The 14,778-nt window shown below is 43.9% G+C and overlaps 1 protein-coding gene across 1 annotated transcript in view; it reads left to right on the top strand.

The window, feature by feature from the left end:
• Positions 1 to 14,778, top strand: part of SORCS3 (sortilin related VPS10 domain containing receptor 3) — a 539,475-nt gene that overhangs the window by 158,275 nt on the left and 366,422 nt on the right. The window contains exon 2 of the mRNA XM_033131434.1: positions 10,915 to 10,982. Coding sequence (XP_032987325.1) covers positions 10,915 to 10,982 — 68 coding nt within the window. The remainder of the gene's footprint in view (positions 1 to 10,914; positions 10,983 to 14,778) is intronic.

Below are 14,778 nucleotides of genomic sequence, written 5' to 3'. Positions count from 1 at the left end.
TGGGGAATTTCCACCTCCCGGCTTCTCTTATGATGTCACTTACACCTCTCATTTTCTAGGTGGGCATCGTGATAGCCCCAGCTCAGACTCATCTTCTCCTCCTTTGAATGACTATGGCGACACTTGCGATTCAATGAATGTGTTGTGTTTCTGTTGGTTCATAGGTACCATGTTAGGGAAGAGCGTAATAATACTCTTGTAATAGAGTAATGAGAAAAACAAGGTCCCTGTTCTGAAGGAGCACATAGATTAATGGTGAAGATATATATGCAAATGGAAAATTATAATCTGCTGGGTAGCCTAATTGGAAGTATGTGCACCAAGATAAGGGAATATGGATTAAGGGGGAATCAGTTCTGTCTTGGAGAACAGGTGAAGCATCAGAGTGTTAATGATTTTTGAAGTGGACCTTGAAGAATGAGAAAGAGATCCTCAGGTGGAGAATGGGAGAAGGGCTTTCACAGGAGAAAAACAAAGTTGTGCGATGTGGGAGTATGGAGCAGAGAGAAAGACGGGTATTCTGGTGTGGCTGGAATTTAGATGTCATTTTGGGAAAGTGGTTCTAGAAGGTTAAAATGTCAGTTGGGGCCAGGTTGAGAAAGACCTTTTATGCCGTGATAAGGAATTTGAAGTTGATCTTAAAGGCAGCCTAAAACCACTAGAGATTATTGGGCAGTAAGTAACAGGATTGAGCCTCCGTTTTGGAAAAGTCATTCTGATGTAAGGATGGAACAGGGATGAAGATCAGAAATCAGTAAACTAGTTATTTTGAAGGCCTTTACAATCATCCAGTAGCTAAATCTAATGGTCCGTTTTTAATCTTTCTTGTACACGGACTGTCAGCAACATTTTACACAGCTGAGCACTCCTTCTTCCTTGACACATTTTCTTTACTTGGCTTCCAGAACACTCTTCTGGGTTTCCTCTAATATCATAGACCATTCTGTGTCACGGAAGGTCTCTGACTCGAAGTACTTCTAAGAGAAGACATTGAATGCAGGAATTGATTACAAGAGTGCTAGAAAGGCTGGAGGAACAAGAAAAAAAAAAGGCAAAGTTGCTCAAAGATTGGTAATTGCAGAAACCATTACACCATTGCACAGGAGGAGAAAAAACAGTACAAGAGGCCAAGAGTCTCTGCCACCCAGAGTCCTGCTGTGTGCTGAGCAACATAAGCAGGAACCCCAGCGCCTGCACTTCCTGTCACCAACACCACTGCTGGTGCTACCAGTGGCTCTGTTGTTACTGTTCGGTTGTCACCAGAACACAGATATGTGAAGAGAGTAGCTTTTCCCTTTCTTTTCCACTGGTCCCTGCAAGTCCCCCGACCCCCCACAATGGGCGGAATCCAATTAGAAGCTAGTTGACAGGAGAGTCTTAGAAATACAATTCTCAGGGTCCTGGTTACCTATCATACATAGGCAGGAAAGCAGGCCAAGGTTAAAGAAACGTAACAATCCCCCCCTTTAGCTGCTCTGAGTACCCATTTCCATCCCTTATGCATAAGTAACCTCCTTTTTTCCCATTGGTTCGGCGGTGGGTTTGAGGAGCTCAAAAGTGCTGGGTATTAGTTTCAGCTTCTTGTGCAGTAGAACAGGTGTTTTGTCTCCTGGCGACAATTGCCTTCTTAAGGAAGTCAAAATTTCTCTACCAACAGAGCCCAGTGTTGTGGGGACATGAAAAATATATTATGTAATGGCTTATTGGGTGTAATAATGAGAAGATCACTTCCACTTTAGCCCCTTGCTTCTCGGACCTTTATATTTTGACCACATATTGGTCGAATCCACGTGCTGGAGGAAAGCACCACAACCTCAGAGTGTTGGCTCCCAGCTAGTCCTGTCCCTGCATCTTTGAAAGCCCAGTTAACCACTGTATCAGGACAGCTGCTTCTGGGTGATGAGCTCTATGGTAAGACCAGTGAAGTCCATGGGCACGCCCATTACTGCACTTCATTTGCTGTGAAATGAGTTCCTTTGTTAGAAGTAATGTCGTATGGGACACCATGACAGTGAATAAGGCGTTCTGAAATGGAAGGATTTTGATTCTAGCATAGTCACTGCAGGCAGGGAATGCAATTCCAATGAAAGGAAATTGTTCCCTCTATGTTATGGGAAGGGTGCAATGTATCAACCTGTCACCAGGTTCCATAATGGGGGCTCAGCATTGGTTTCTGATGTTGGCAGGTTGGAAAGTCACCAGAGGTGATATCTGCATCAGCCGTGGTGTGGGGAAGTCCACGTCAAATCTAGGCCAAAACATCTGTCTCTGTCACAATGGCCACTTTATACAAGAGCCCACAGATCAAACCCAGGAGTATCTGGGGAAAGATTGAAGACCTCAACAGAGGGCTCTCTTGTCCTTCTGATTATTGAAAGTCTCTTCTGTAGTAAATACCATTTGGTGAGCATTCACACAGGACACAAATGTCCACTGTGCCAATTTCAAGGGGTCCAAACACATACTGGTTTCCCTTCCTTAATTCTCTAATCTCTAAATGCTGAAATGCCCCAGCTTTCTATCCTCGTATCTCTGTCCACACCTCATCTCTTGGTGATCTATTCTAGTCTCAAGTCTTAAAATACCATCTAATCACTGACAACTCCCAAATTGATATTTCTAGCCTGGACTCTCTTCCCTGAACTCCAAACTCATTTATCCAGCTGACCATTTGACTTCTCCATTTGAATTTTCTCAGGCTTATCAAACTTAATGTCCAAAGCTAAACTTCTAATCTTTACTCCAAACTTCCGTCTCCTGTAGTCTTCATCTCATAAAATGGCAACTCTTGTGTTTCCAATTGCTTAGTCCTAAATTCTGAGGGTTTTCCTCTTTCATTCACATCCTGCATTCAATTTGTTAGCAAATCTTCCTGGCTCTACCTTCAAAATATATTCACATCACATTCCTATTCCTGTCCACTGCTGTTGCTCTGGCCTAACCCACACTTGGATGATTGAAACAGGATCCTATTTCACTTTTGTCCTCTTACTGCCTTTCTCAACACAGCAACCAGAGTGACCCTGTTAAAACTGAAGTCCTCTATTAAAATCCTCCAGCAGCTTCCCATCTCACTCAATAAGAGGCAGAGTCTTTACATGGTTCACAAGTTCCAGCAAGACCTAAGCCTCCCAATATCTCCTTGACCTCATCTCCTACTGCTCTCCCTCTCAGTTCCAGCCTCATTGGCCTTCTGGCTGTTTCTTGAATATGCCAGGCACACTCCTGCCTCAGGGTCTTTGGATCTGCTGCTTCCTCTGTCTGTGATATTTATTACCCAGACAGCAATATGACTTCATCCCTCACGTCCTTCCGGATTTTCCTTGAGCATCAGTTTTCTTAGTGGACTTTCCTGGGCTCTTTGTTTACTGCTGGAGCCTGCATACCCCTGACTGCCCTTATATATGAGCACTTACTCTTCTCTCTCGGTTTACTTCTTCCCCCACATAACACTCACTGTCATCTGACTACTGTGTCACTTACCTTCTTATTTGTTTGTTTATCTCCCCTGCCAGATGTAAACTTCATGAGGACGAAGAGCCTGTTTTGTTTGCATCGCTGCTGAATCCACAGCACTTGGCAAACAGGACGCATTCCATACATGCTTGGTTAGTGAGTGAATGAAAAAATTATGAGGGCCTGAAATTGGATGATACCATGGACAGCCATACATTTTAGACGATTCGGTGTTTATCTTGCTCTGTGTGGGATGAGGGAGGAATCAAGGGTTATGCGAGGTTTTATCTTGAGCCACAGAGTTGATGATATGCCCTTTAAAAAAAACTGGGAGGGGGACAAGAGTTTTGTGAAATTCTATGCATCACATATGACAAAGTTGACATCTCTTGTAGTATTTCCTTGTCCTCTCAACTAGATTGTAAACGCATGGTAGCCAGGGAGCACTGCTTATGTTATTCGGAATTTGGCACTCACCCAACACAGTTCTGGATACCCAGTTGGTGCCCGGGCAGTCTTGTACTGGGGTCAGTTGGGTTAGGGATTATAAACATTGGATTTCTGGGGGAATGCTCCTGGAGGTGGGAGGAGGACCCCAGGATTCAGACTCTGCTGAGACTGAAAAATATACTCCTATAGGAGATCCCGGAGGAGTATGTTTTAGCATCCTTGTAATGTTACCCTTGTCAACTAGTTTGGGTAAAGAAAGCCAACGTCTCTATTCCAATTGGCTGAAAACAAAGAACTATCAGTTAAGGGCCAGAATGAGGTGGTAAGAGGTGAGGGGGAACTGGAGGGGGACATGTAGAGAACCCCATGATTTAAAGGCACCAAGATTTTAGGAAGATTTAATGAACTAAAGTAATTTTCCTTCAGAGTAAAATTTTACAGGCGTTAAAGGTCCTCACTTCACTGAATATGCTCACGGGTGAGAGCCTCCTCCTGATTTATGAATTTGCAGATTATGCATTATCCTTTCAGAGGACAGGATTCCCCGGGGCCTCCTGCCTTCCTTCCGAAGCTGAGTGCAGGAGCCAGGTCAACACACTGGATCTGATTTGCAGCCTCCTGTATTGCCATTGGGGTCTAGAATGGATGGGCTTTTTTTTTTTTTTTTTTTTTTTTAAAGAAGGAGCTTGCAACTCTAGAATCGAAATTCTCCCTTTCCCTCCTACCAAATAAAGATTACAGGGAACTCTGGTCTCTGGAAGAATAATTATTATACTAATAACTCATATTTGTGTAGTACAGCTTATAAAGCAGGTCAGCTTCCCTTATTTGATTTGAATCAACAATGCTGTGAGGTGCGCAGGGGGAAGTGTATCATTATCCCCATTTCAGGAAATCAGAGCAGAGTTTGAAGACGTAAATAAGGTGCGCATATGGTAAGATGGGGCTTACTGTGCAGCTCTCTCATTCCAAGTGTCCTATCTGCCCATGCTGCCCCATGGGCCCCATAAGGGAGGCAGCCAGTTGGACCCAATGGGGTAAGTGACTTTAGACATGGGGAAATTTAGAAGGGTTCTCAGGTAGAATCGGAACAGAAACTTCTTGGTCTGCAGTTCTGAGAATGTGTACCTCCTTTCACTGAGGAAGTGGTGGGAGAGTGTAGAAAGCATCCTCAACCCCAGACATCACTCATTCCAACCCTGCCAGGGACTTGGTCTCCTTAGTTCAAATATGGATAATCCTGGAAGGCAGCAGGTGAAGGGAGACTATATATTTCATGAAGACAGGAATCAGTTCTCTTTTACTTACTTGATCACCAAGAATCTTATGCTGTGCTGAGCATAAGGCAGCAATAGATAAATGGAAGAAAGAAGGGGAAATGAGAAATAAAGATATTAATAACTGGCATCGTGTGTGTCTAAAGATCAGGCAGTTAGCTGAGGGCTGGCCTGAGCATCTGGGGGCAGCAGAAGACACTAGATGCCTGGGGACAAGAAAATTGGAGGTGGATAGTCAACAAAGACAGCACTAACTAACTTTGTAAGAGGCCAGCCATGTCCCTTTTGGCACCTTTTATATAAGCCCCTTATTATAATATAATTCCTTAAATATAGAAAGAAAGAAAAGAAAGAGGGAGGGATGGTTCCATTTCCATATATCCAAATTCTCAACATGCTCTAAGTCCCAGGTCATATAATCTCTCCTTCGTGAAGACTTTGCTGACCACATTTTCTGGACTTAGTTGCTTGTTTTTATCAACTCTTATAGCACATCATCTATACCTCTTTCACACGTTTATCTTCTCATCCCTTCTTTTATTGTTATTTATAATTCATTTAATGGACCTTATATAGTACCTGATAAATGGCAGGCAGTATGCTAGGTATTGGGGATGCAGAGTTGGATGAGACTTGATTTTTGACCTCAAAGTGGTCATAATCTATGAGACAAGACAGACATATGGAGAAATCACTTTAACCCAATGTGTTAAAAGCTATAAGAGATGTATGAACAGAGTGTTATTCCAGAGAAGCTGTCAGATGGCAATTATAGGTTATGTGTGTGTGTGTATGTGTATACACACACACACACACACACACACATCTGTGAGATTTGAGAAGCATATTGCAAATATATATGAGCTTTTCTAGCTATATTTACATATACACTCACGTATATCTGGGAGCTTCTCTACTATCTATGTGTGTTTCTGTATGTATATAGCTTATATTAAGAGAGAAGTGCTATTTACTCAAGAATTATTCTAATTTCTTTTCATTTCTCCTGCTGTCTAAAATCTCTCCGGGATTATAGCCTGTTAGGTCAAAAAGGTATTTATTTGCCAAAGCTTATTTGATGAACCTGGGTCTCTCAACAATTTGTCTAGTTTTTTTTCTTAGTACATATCTCTATTTCCTATTATTTTTTTTCTCCAAGAAGAAAGAAATCAAACGTTATCTTCACTCTTATTGACTATTTTGTAACTAACTAGACTTATTGATGGGATACCTTCATAAATTATATACATGTTTAACCACTACACTGGATACCTCAAGCTAATATAAAATAATATTGAATATCAACTAAATTAAAAAAAGATGGTCACAGGGTTATAAAGTACAGCATAGGGAATATAGTCAATACCATTGTAATAATTATGTACAGTGTCAGTTGGGTAATAGGCTTATTGAGGTCATCATTTTGTGAGGTAAATGTCTAACAAATGTCTAATCACTATATTGTTTTTTACACCTGAAACTAATTTAAAATGTAAATAAATTTAATGGTTAATGGAAAAAAGTGATCTTCACACCTGGAACTTTGAGCCCTGGATTCCTCCCTGATTTCCAGATTTTAGCAGGTATCTTTCTAACTCACATAAGAGATGCTGTAGAATCCTTGAATGAGTGATAAACTCCTTGAGGGCCAGGGTATTTTTTTTTCTTCTCTGTATTCCTACTCATTGCCTTGCATACAAATCCCACATGAATATTCCTGAATGAGGGAATATTTCATTAGAGCAGAACAAGCATGGTTGAGTCCTGTAGCCCTGGCTGGGAATGCTGGCTCTGTAGTTGGGTACCTTGGGGGCAATTTGCTTAGCACTTAGGACTCAGTTTCCTTATCTATAAAATGGGGATATAACACTCACTCAGTCTCAAGTTGGTTGTGAGGCTTGCGAAGAATCCGGCATAGTGTTTAGCACATGGAGAGCTTCAATGAATGTGTTTTCCCTTCTTTGAATCTGAGTTCACTCTCATCTGGGGGACCCTGCTGGAGGGGAGTCAAATCAGACTCTGTTGTGGGTCCTTCACCCTTCCTGCACGCCACATCCATGCCCTGGTGATTCCTGAGGCACAGTTGCATCTTCTCTTTCTATTCCGAGTACTTGCCCAGCAGCCTGGGGCTTCTTAGGTGAGTTTACCGCTTGTGCTTTCAGTTTTCTTCTCTGGTAATTCCCTCCTGCCTGGTAACCGTTGGAAGGCTCTTGAGTGGTGAGAGAAACCAGCGGCGGGCAGGCTTTTGGTTTTTGGGTGGGTGGGCTTTTGGCTCTTAGTTTTGTTCGCTTGGCATAGACTGTTTCAAGGCTAAGGTTAGATAATCATCTCTTCATAGCTCTGTTCTTGTTCTTCTGTGCTGGCTCCCGGGGAAAGGACGCTTCAGGCCCTCAATTCTCAGTCACGTGAATTGGGACCTTTTCTCTGGGGAATGCTGAGGTGACTTTACAGAGACATCCTCTCCTACTGCCTGCTTCCTGTGTTAGGTTAAACTCAATTCAAAGGAAATGATGCTTTTCTAGGTCAGGATCTCAGCAAGGGGGAAGTGTGGTGTCATTTCACCACAGCGTTGGAAGAGGAACCGTGATGTGATGGAGTATTGCTCAAATTGCGGTCCTCCAGTCACCACAGGAAGAATTCTTGACTCTACCCAGGACCCACTAAGTCATATTTGCTGGGAGTGGGGCCAGGGAATCTGTGTCACTGCTCCCCATTGACTGTTAGGCTCCAGCTTTACTCACGGAGCGGGAAGAATAGTCGCCTTGACTCTTGGTCAAGGTCATATATTAATGGGACTTTAACTTGAGTCACTTCCTCTCTCTGTGCCTCAGTCTCCCCACCTGTACAATGAGGGTAATAGACGAGATTAATACCATCTCTTTTTGAAGACTATAATTTACACCAAAACTCTGTTAATGATTCATTGACTCAAAAATGATTATTTTTAGGAACCTTTGACATGTTGGGTCTCTCTGCTAGGGAGAAAGAAGTACAAAACATGAACCCTTCCTCAAGTCATTCAGAATCTAGTTGAGAAGGTAACTCATGTGACATCCAGACACTGTCAAAGTAGTATCTAACTAAGAAGCAAATTATGAAATTTGAATTTGAGCACAATAGGACTTCAGAAGAGAAATAACTCTGATGGTTGGGATGGTCCTAGGAGGCTGCCTGAAGAAGAATTTTGAGCTATTTCTTGAACAACAGGAAGGCACATGCAGGTGGTAATGAAAGGACAGGCAATGATGCAATTATACAGAAGGAAAAAAACCAAATAGGTGTGAGAATGGATTTGGACAGTTTGCAGCACCTTGAGAAACTTGGATTGCTAAAGCAGATGATAGTTTCTTGAGAACTGGGGAAAAGTGGTTGGAGGAGCCAGACGGTGGAGTGCCTTATATACCAGGCTAAGGAATCTGGGTTTCATCCTTAGATGGAGGGAGCCAGTAAAGATTTCTAATCAAGAAAGTAAATAAACTCAAGCAGAATTGAAACTCTCTACTCTGAAGGCAGAAATAATATTCATAGAGGTTTGGAAGGCTGTGTTTGTCTGGATCCTTCAAGAAGCAGACACCAAGATCAAATTAGATACACAAGAAACATTAGGGACAGACAAGATGGAGGAAGAAAAGGAAAGGAGGAGAATGGTCCAAGCATTGGGTAAGGAGACGGATAGAACGAGAATGGCTCTGGGTTCTTAGAAGGGTTTTCCATAGCCAGTTATTTGTTAGACGCCCTAGTAATTAAGTGGAACCCTCAACATCCTTTTCTTCTCTATACGTGGACTTTGCACTTTTTGGAGCTTGTTTGATGTCCCTGGAGGCTGGATGTTGGGAGAAATTGAAGTGTTCCGACTTGCTCCTGTAGAGCTCTCGATGGGTGTGCTGACCTAGTCCTCGAAGAGCATAGTTTTCCGTTTGTCCAGAATTTGAGATGGCTTACATATAGCCACTTTTGCTTTTGCATACTGACTGTGAGAATGACTTTGTAGAGGAAAGAAGGTAAAACGAAGGGGAGAAGAAGTCTGTTGTACGTATGTATGTATGTGTGTGTGTATTAATTCAACAAAACAGGAATTATCTGGCACATTACTAGGCATTTGGTTGTGGAAGGTGTGGGTGAGTCCCTTGCCTTCATTAGCCCCTGAATTTAACAAATGAAGAAATTCTCTGTGAATGGGAGAGGGAAGGACCGCTGAGTGACTGTGGAGAATGTTTTTGCATGAGATACACACTCCTAGCTGTTGTATGTACTATGCTAATAGGACAGGTGGCGGGGTAGATTTTACTAGTCTACAAATACCATGCCATTGATGTCTTTCTGGGCTTCACTGTTTCCTGCTAATCCACCATCCCCATCACAGGACACAATCACAGGGGAGACCTATGAGCTCTCCAGCAATGGCCCTGCAGAAAAGTTGAATGTCCCAAACCAACTTTGCCGTGGACTTTCTTTGACCTATAATGGGTCACATCCTTGCCTCTAATTCTTTTCTTAGTTTACATAAAAGAAACGGAAATGGGACTGACCCACCCCATGAGGAGATGAGAATAAATATCGAAGTGCGTTTTGTCGTCAGTTAAGTGCCATAAAAGTGTTCAATATAATGGCTGGTTATTTTTCTTTAATCTTAAATGGATACCTAGAATGGGAAAGCCCATCTTGGTAGCAGAAATTCATTATCTCAGAAAGAGTTTAATGGCTGCTGTGCAAATGAACTGGAGGAAGTTAAATTGTGGAAAGGGAAGGAGCTGAGAAAAGTGAAATGAGTTGTGCACTAAATTTAGATAAACACAATTATGTGTAACTGGATTATCACGCATCCAGGCAGACGCTGTATATTAGGCACCTGCGTTTTGATTAACATCGATTTAGGTGCATGCGCTTAGCGCCCTTGTAGGTAAGGAGTTGTGCCTAAGCCATTGTCCAGGCACATGAAGGGCAGGCAGGGAAATGTCTGATAGCCAAGTCCCCAGCTGGAGAAGTTTAAAAGTCATGGTAGCAGACTGACCAGCCCAAGACCATTTCAGCAAACTGCTAACAGACAGCTTTAGCTCTCTGACAGGTACAGATTCCTTCTGGGTTTCGTCATTTCAACTGGAGTCAGGAAAGTGGTCCTGGAGCCCACTGGAGTCCCATGACCTGCCTACTCCACGATGGGGACAGATGCTGCATGGTAGCTGGCAGATGGCATCAGAAGCTGTTGGGGATTGGGCCTGCCTGCCATTCAAGTATCTATGGCTGCCGAGGCCCTGGTGATGGAAACACAAAATCCTTTTGAACTCCTTTCTAGACAGAATCAGGCCCAGTTCCTTCTTCCCTTTTAGCCCAAGTGTGTAAGTTAGAGTCATGTCCAGATCAAAAGCAAGCCCGTCCTCTGATCTCTGGGTGACCACATTAGTGAACAGAGCCAGCCGGCCTGTGCCTGACCTCAAAGGAGGACAGATGTGGAAAAACCACTGCAGATACCAGTTAATTCCTGTTGGCATGTTTTATTTCAAATGCAAAGCATCTTCAGGATTAAAAGAAATGCTACCAGTTATGGGATGCATTAAATTACTGTTTCCCCCCTTGCTTGATCCTATAATACCCCTGAACTCAGTGGATAACGACTAAGCCGTCCTCTGGGGGATCTGAGAGGCACTGTATCTTGTTACACAAACTAAAGTAAGCTTCCTTTTTCTCCCCTTTTGTTCCTCTCCTCTGCCCTCCTCCTCAACCCTCCTCACAGGTTATACTTATCCTGACGAAGCTGTATGACTTCAACCTGGGCAGCGTGACTGAGAGTTCACTTTGGAGGTAAGTGAATTCGAGTCTTAAGGAGTTACTTGGCTCGCTCACGTGAGCAATGCCAGCTAAATAGCTGGGAGGAGCTGCAGATGGGCGTCCTCCTGGAAGCCCTCGTTAATGCCCTGGGATCTAACGCGCCCGCCTGTGAATTCCCTCAGCCCTCCGCTTATCTCTTTTGGGTCCTGTCACACATTCTCTTTGGGAGTGTTGTTACTTCTGCATTCCTCAAGTGTCTCATTCTTTGATGGACATGGGTCTGGTTGGAGAGATCAAGGGAGCGTGCCTGACACAAGGGAGACCGTGGCTGTAGGAGGGACTGTTTTCAGCCCTTCGTGTCTGTAAGGTTGGCTTTGAGACGACTGTCCTTAGGAGCACAGACCTATGTGGGAGTCAGGGCTGTGCAGTGACTTTCATGACTTTCATGGTCCCTAGCTTTAGTGGGCTGCTTCCTCCATAAAATCATACTAAAAGATCCAGTCTACGAGTGCATTGGTGTAAAGACAAATATATTCAAACACTTTTTTGAGCCTAAAATTTCATTGTTTAATTTGACTTTAAAGGAAATGAAAGCACTTGTGCCCCAGGCACTGCACCCATTGCGTGTGCTGGATAAGTCAGCCGCAGTGGGACACGGGGGGCATGTGGGAGAGGGAGAGGAAGGCTGTGGGTGGGATAAGTCAGGGAGGGCTTGAAGCCATGAGCCTTGGAGTGTCCCTGGAGAGGAAGCACCTGCACACTTACCTTTCTGTATACCTCCTTACATGCATATGCGCTCTCAGGCTCACGGCCACACAGGACAGCAGCAAGTGGTTTCAGCCACTGAGCTGGTGCTTCACGTTGTATGCTTTTTCTGTCCATGGGACTCAAGGGTTGTGTATCTATTCTGCTTGCTTTGTTATTTGTAAAGGCTGGGGGCAACACTGACGCAAAAGGTCATTGACTTGGTTTCCCTGTTCTGAGGGTTTCCTGAGCTTTTGGAGCAAAGGGGTCAGGGACATGAGTGTCTGTGCACCTTGTTTCTTCTTAATCTGACCTTTTTGTGTGTTTGCAGGGAGGAGCAGCAGTCACAGCATCTATTAAATATTTAGGGGTTAATTGCTGCTATCGACTGAGGCCTGCCTCCATTTGCGTAGGATGTCCAACACCTAATTTTGCTGCTCAGTGAAAATTAGCAGAGGTATAAGTAACCAGCCTGCCTCTAATCGATGAAAACAAGCCTATTGCCACTCGGGACTCCTAGGGAATCAGAGCCTCAGAAACCTTACCCTCAGGCCCAATCACAGCGATGCCGTGGTGATCCGTTCAGCCTGATTCCCATGCTGTCTGCATGGTGCAAATAATGAAACAAGCCAGAAAATTCTGTCCTTACAATGGGAAACAGCTGTAGCTGGCAGCCCATGTTTCAGGAAAGATTGGGCTAGTTTTAGGAGGTGGCCAGGCAAAGCCAGGGAGCCAAGGCCAGGTACTTAATGCTAAAGGCTCTTAAGTGACCCAGTGTGTGTCCCATGCTCATCAGAGCCAATATATTCACTGGTGTGTACCAAAGATCGTAGACAGCTGAGTGACCCTAAGGATAACCTGATGTCCAGTTGTTAGGATTCAAGTCCTAGTTTGCCCACCCAAAGAACTCTGTAAATTTGAGAACTTTATTTAACCTCTCTGATCAGTGTCCTAGGGCAGCCATAACAGCACCACAGACCGGGTGGCTTAAAACAGTAGAAATTTATTCTCTCCCAGTTCTGGAGGCTAGAGGTCTGAAATCAAGGTGTGTTTAGGGCACATTTCCTCTGAGGAGGCTTAGGGAGACTCTTCTGGTAGCTGCCAACATTCCTTGTGACTGCAGGACTCCATTCTCTGCCTCCATCATCTTCACGTGGCCTCCTCCGTGCCTGTCTTTTCCTTTTCTGGCTCTTGAAGGACACTTATCAGAAGGGCCCAGGATAATCCAGGATGATCTCATCTCAAGATCCTTAATTACATCTGCAAAGACATTTTTTTCTAAATAAGGTCCCCATTACACATTCTGGGGGTTAGAACATGGATATATTCTTTTTTTGGGGGGTGGAGGGGCACCATTCAACTCACTTCACTAAGTCTCAGTTTCCCTAAATACAAGTCGGAGAACCTACCTTTGCTCCAGCCACACATCCTTGCTGCTGTTCCCTGTACCCACCGGTCTCTTTTCCCCAGAACCCTTACACTTGGCTCTTCCTCTGCCTGAGGTCTCTTCTCCAGGGTGGGTACTCCCTCAGTCCTTCCCTCCTTTGCTCACCTAATCAGCGAGGCCTGGCTCCAGGACTTCACTTTCCATCACTCCTTAACGCTTATCACCCTCTGGCCTGCTAAGTATTTATTTTTTGATTTATGTATTGTCTACCTACACTCCCATCTAAGCGTATAGAGAATTCCTTTTTTTTTGTCATTTTCATTTACCACTGTACCCTCAACACCTAGTGCCAGTATCTGGCACTTGGAGGGACCTAATAAATGTTTGCTCAATAAATAAATTAGTGGATGGATTGCAAGGATTCAATGGAATAATAAATGAACAAACACTTAGGACAGCAGGAACTGCTGACTTAATTGTAATAATTAATGATTGCGATAACCCTGTTTGTATAGTTTTCATTCCATTATTGACTTTGTTTGTAAGGATCCATGGTTGCAGGGGTTCATGTGATAGAGATTGTACCAAGGGTACCGAGACTTACCTAAGACTTGACAGAGCTCTTCAAGGGGTAATGGTAGGGGACAGGGAAAAGAGAGGTGTGATTTAGAATGTTGTCCCTTGTGCTGCCTGGGGGGGAATTGGAATATCAATTTCAACCTAGCCAGAGGTGTTTTTTTGTGGACAAGATTCTCTGAGCTGGGTGTTGGAATGATGGATGGGATGCAATTTGGCAAATGGAATAGTGGAAGAATGTTCCTAGCATAGGGAACAGGCCAGGCAAGGTTGGCCTGCAGGAGAGAAGGAAGCCAAGCAGGAGGCAAGCTGGGTATTGGTCCTGGTAGGAAGTATGGAGACTCACCAGAGTCGGAGCAGGGGCCAAACCAAGGGGGTGACTTAGAGTGTAGTTTACAGATAACAGATTCCATGCGGTGTGATTTATTTTTAGGGATTTGAAATGCTGGTGGATACTATGGGCGTTCCCTCTGCATAAGTGTTACATAAGGATGTATTTTTGTGCTGTGCTTTAGAGGGTTCACAGGTCTGATAAAACCCAGCTTAGGAACTCCTGGATAGAGTATGATTGAGGAAAGGGACTGCTCCTACACTTTGTGGGAATTTTCCAACTGGCTGGGGCCTCACAGGTTGTCTTCTGACTTTTTATTGTCTTCTCCGCTCAGCCCCTAAAGGTCTGTGTCTCCCACTCTCTTTTCTATGCTGATGAGGATGCATTTAGAGGTAGGGCCCAGGGCGCTGTGATCTCCCTTACTAAGACAGCGCGCAGGGAAAAGAAGCGAAATTAAACACGCTCCCTTTCAGTTTCATGATTTGGCCCAGCGTGCTTAACCAAGTTGAAATTGAATTTGGTGATTCTTCTTCAATTTTCTGTACAGACAGGAGCAGTCGCTGTCATGACAGGATGACCCTCCTGGGCAGGTACCAGTGCGATATGATTATTTGCCTCACTGGATTAGTAATTCAGAGGCCATCTACTTCTAAATAGACCAGACTGTTTAAAAGCATTCAACAATGTAGCAGTATCTTGTGTCCTTGTGACATTCTTTTGGGAACTCCTTGGTGCTGTTATATTGGAGGTGGTTAAAGTGTTTTTCTCCACCAATACAAGGATGGCTGTGT

The sequence above is a fragment of the Rhinolophus ferrumequinum genome, chromosome 16, assembly GCF_004115265.2.
Source record: "Rhinolophus ferrumequinum isolate MPI-CBG mRhiFer1 chromosome 16, mRhiFer1_v1.p, whole genome shotgun sequence".
Taxonomy (NCBI): domain Eukaryota; kingdom Metazoa; phylum Chordata; class Mammalia; order Chiroptera; family Rhinolophidae; genus Rhinolophus; species Rhinolophus ferrumequinum.
The sequence above is the reverse complement of the archived record's forward strand: the minus strand, read 5'-3'. Positions and strand labels throughout refer to the sequence as shown.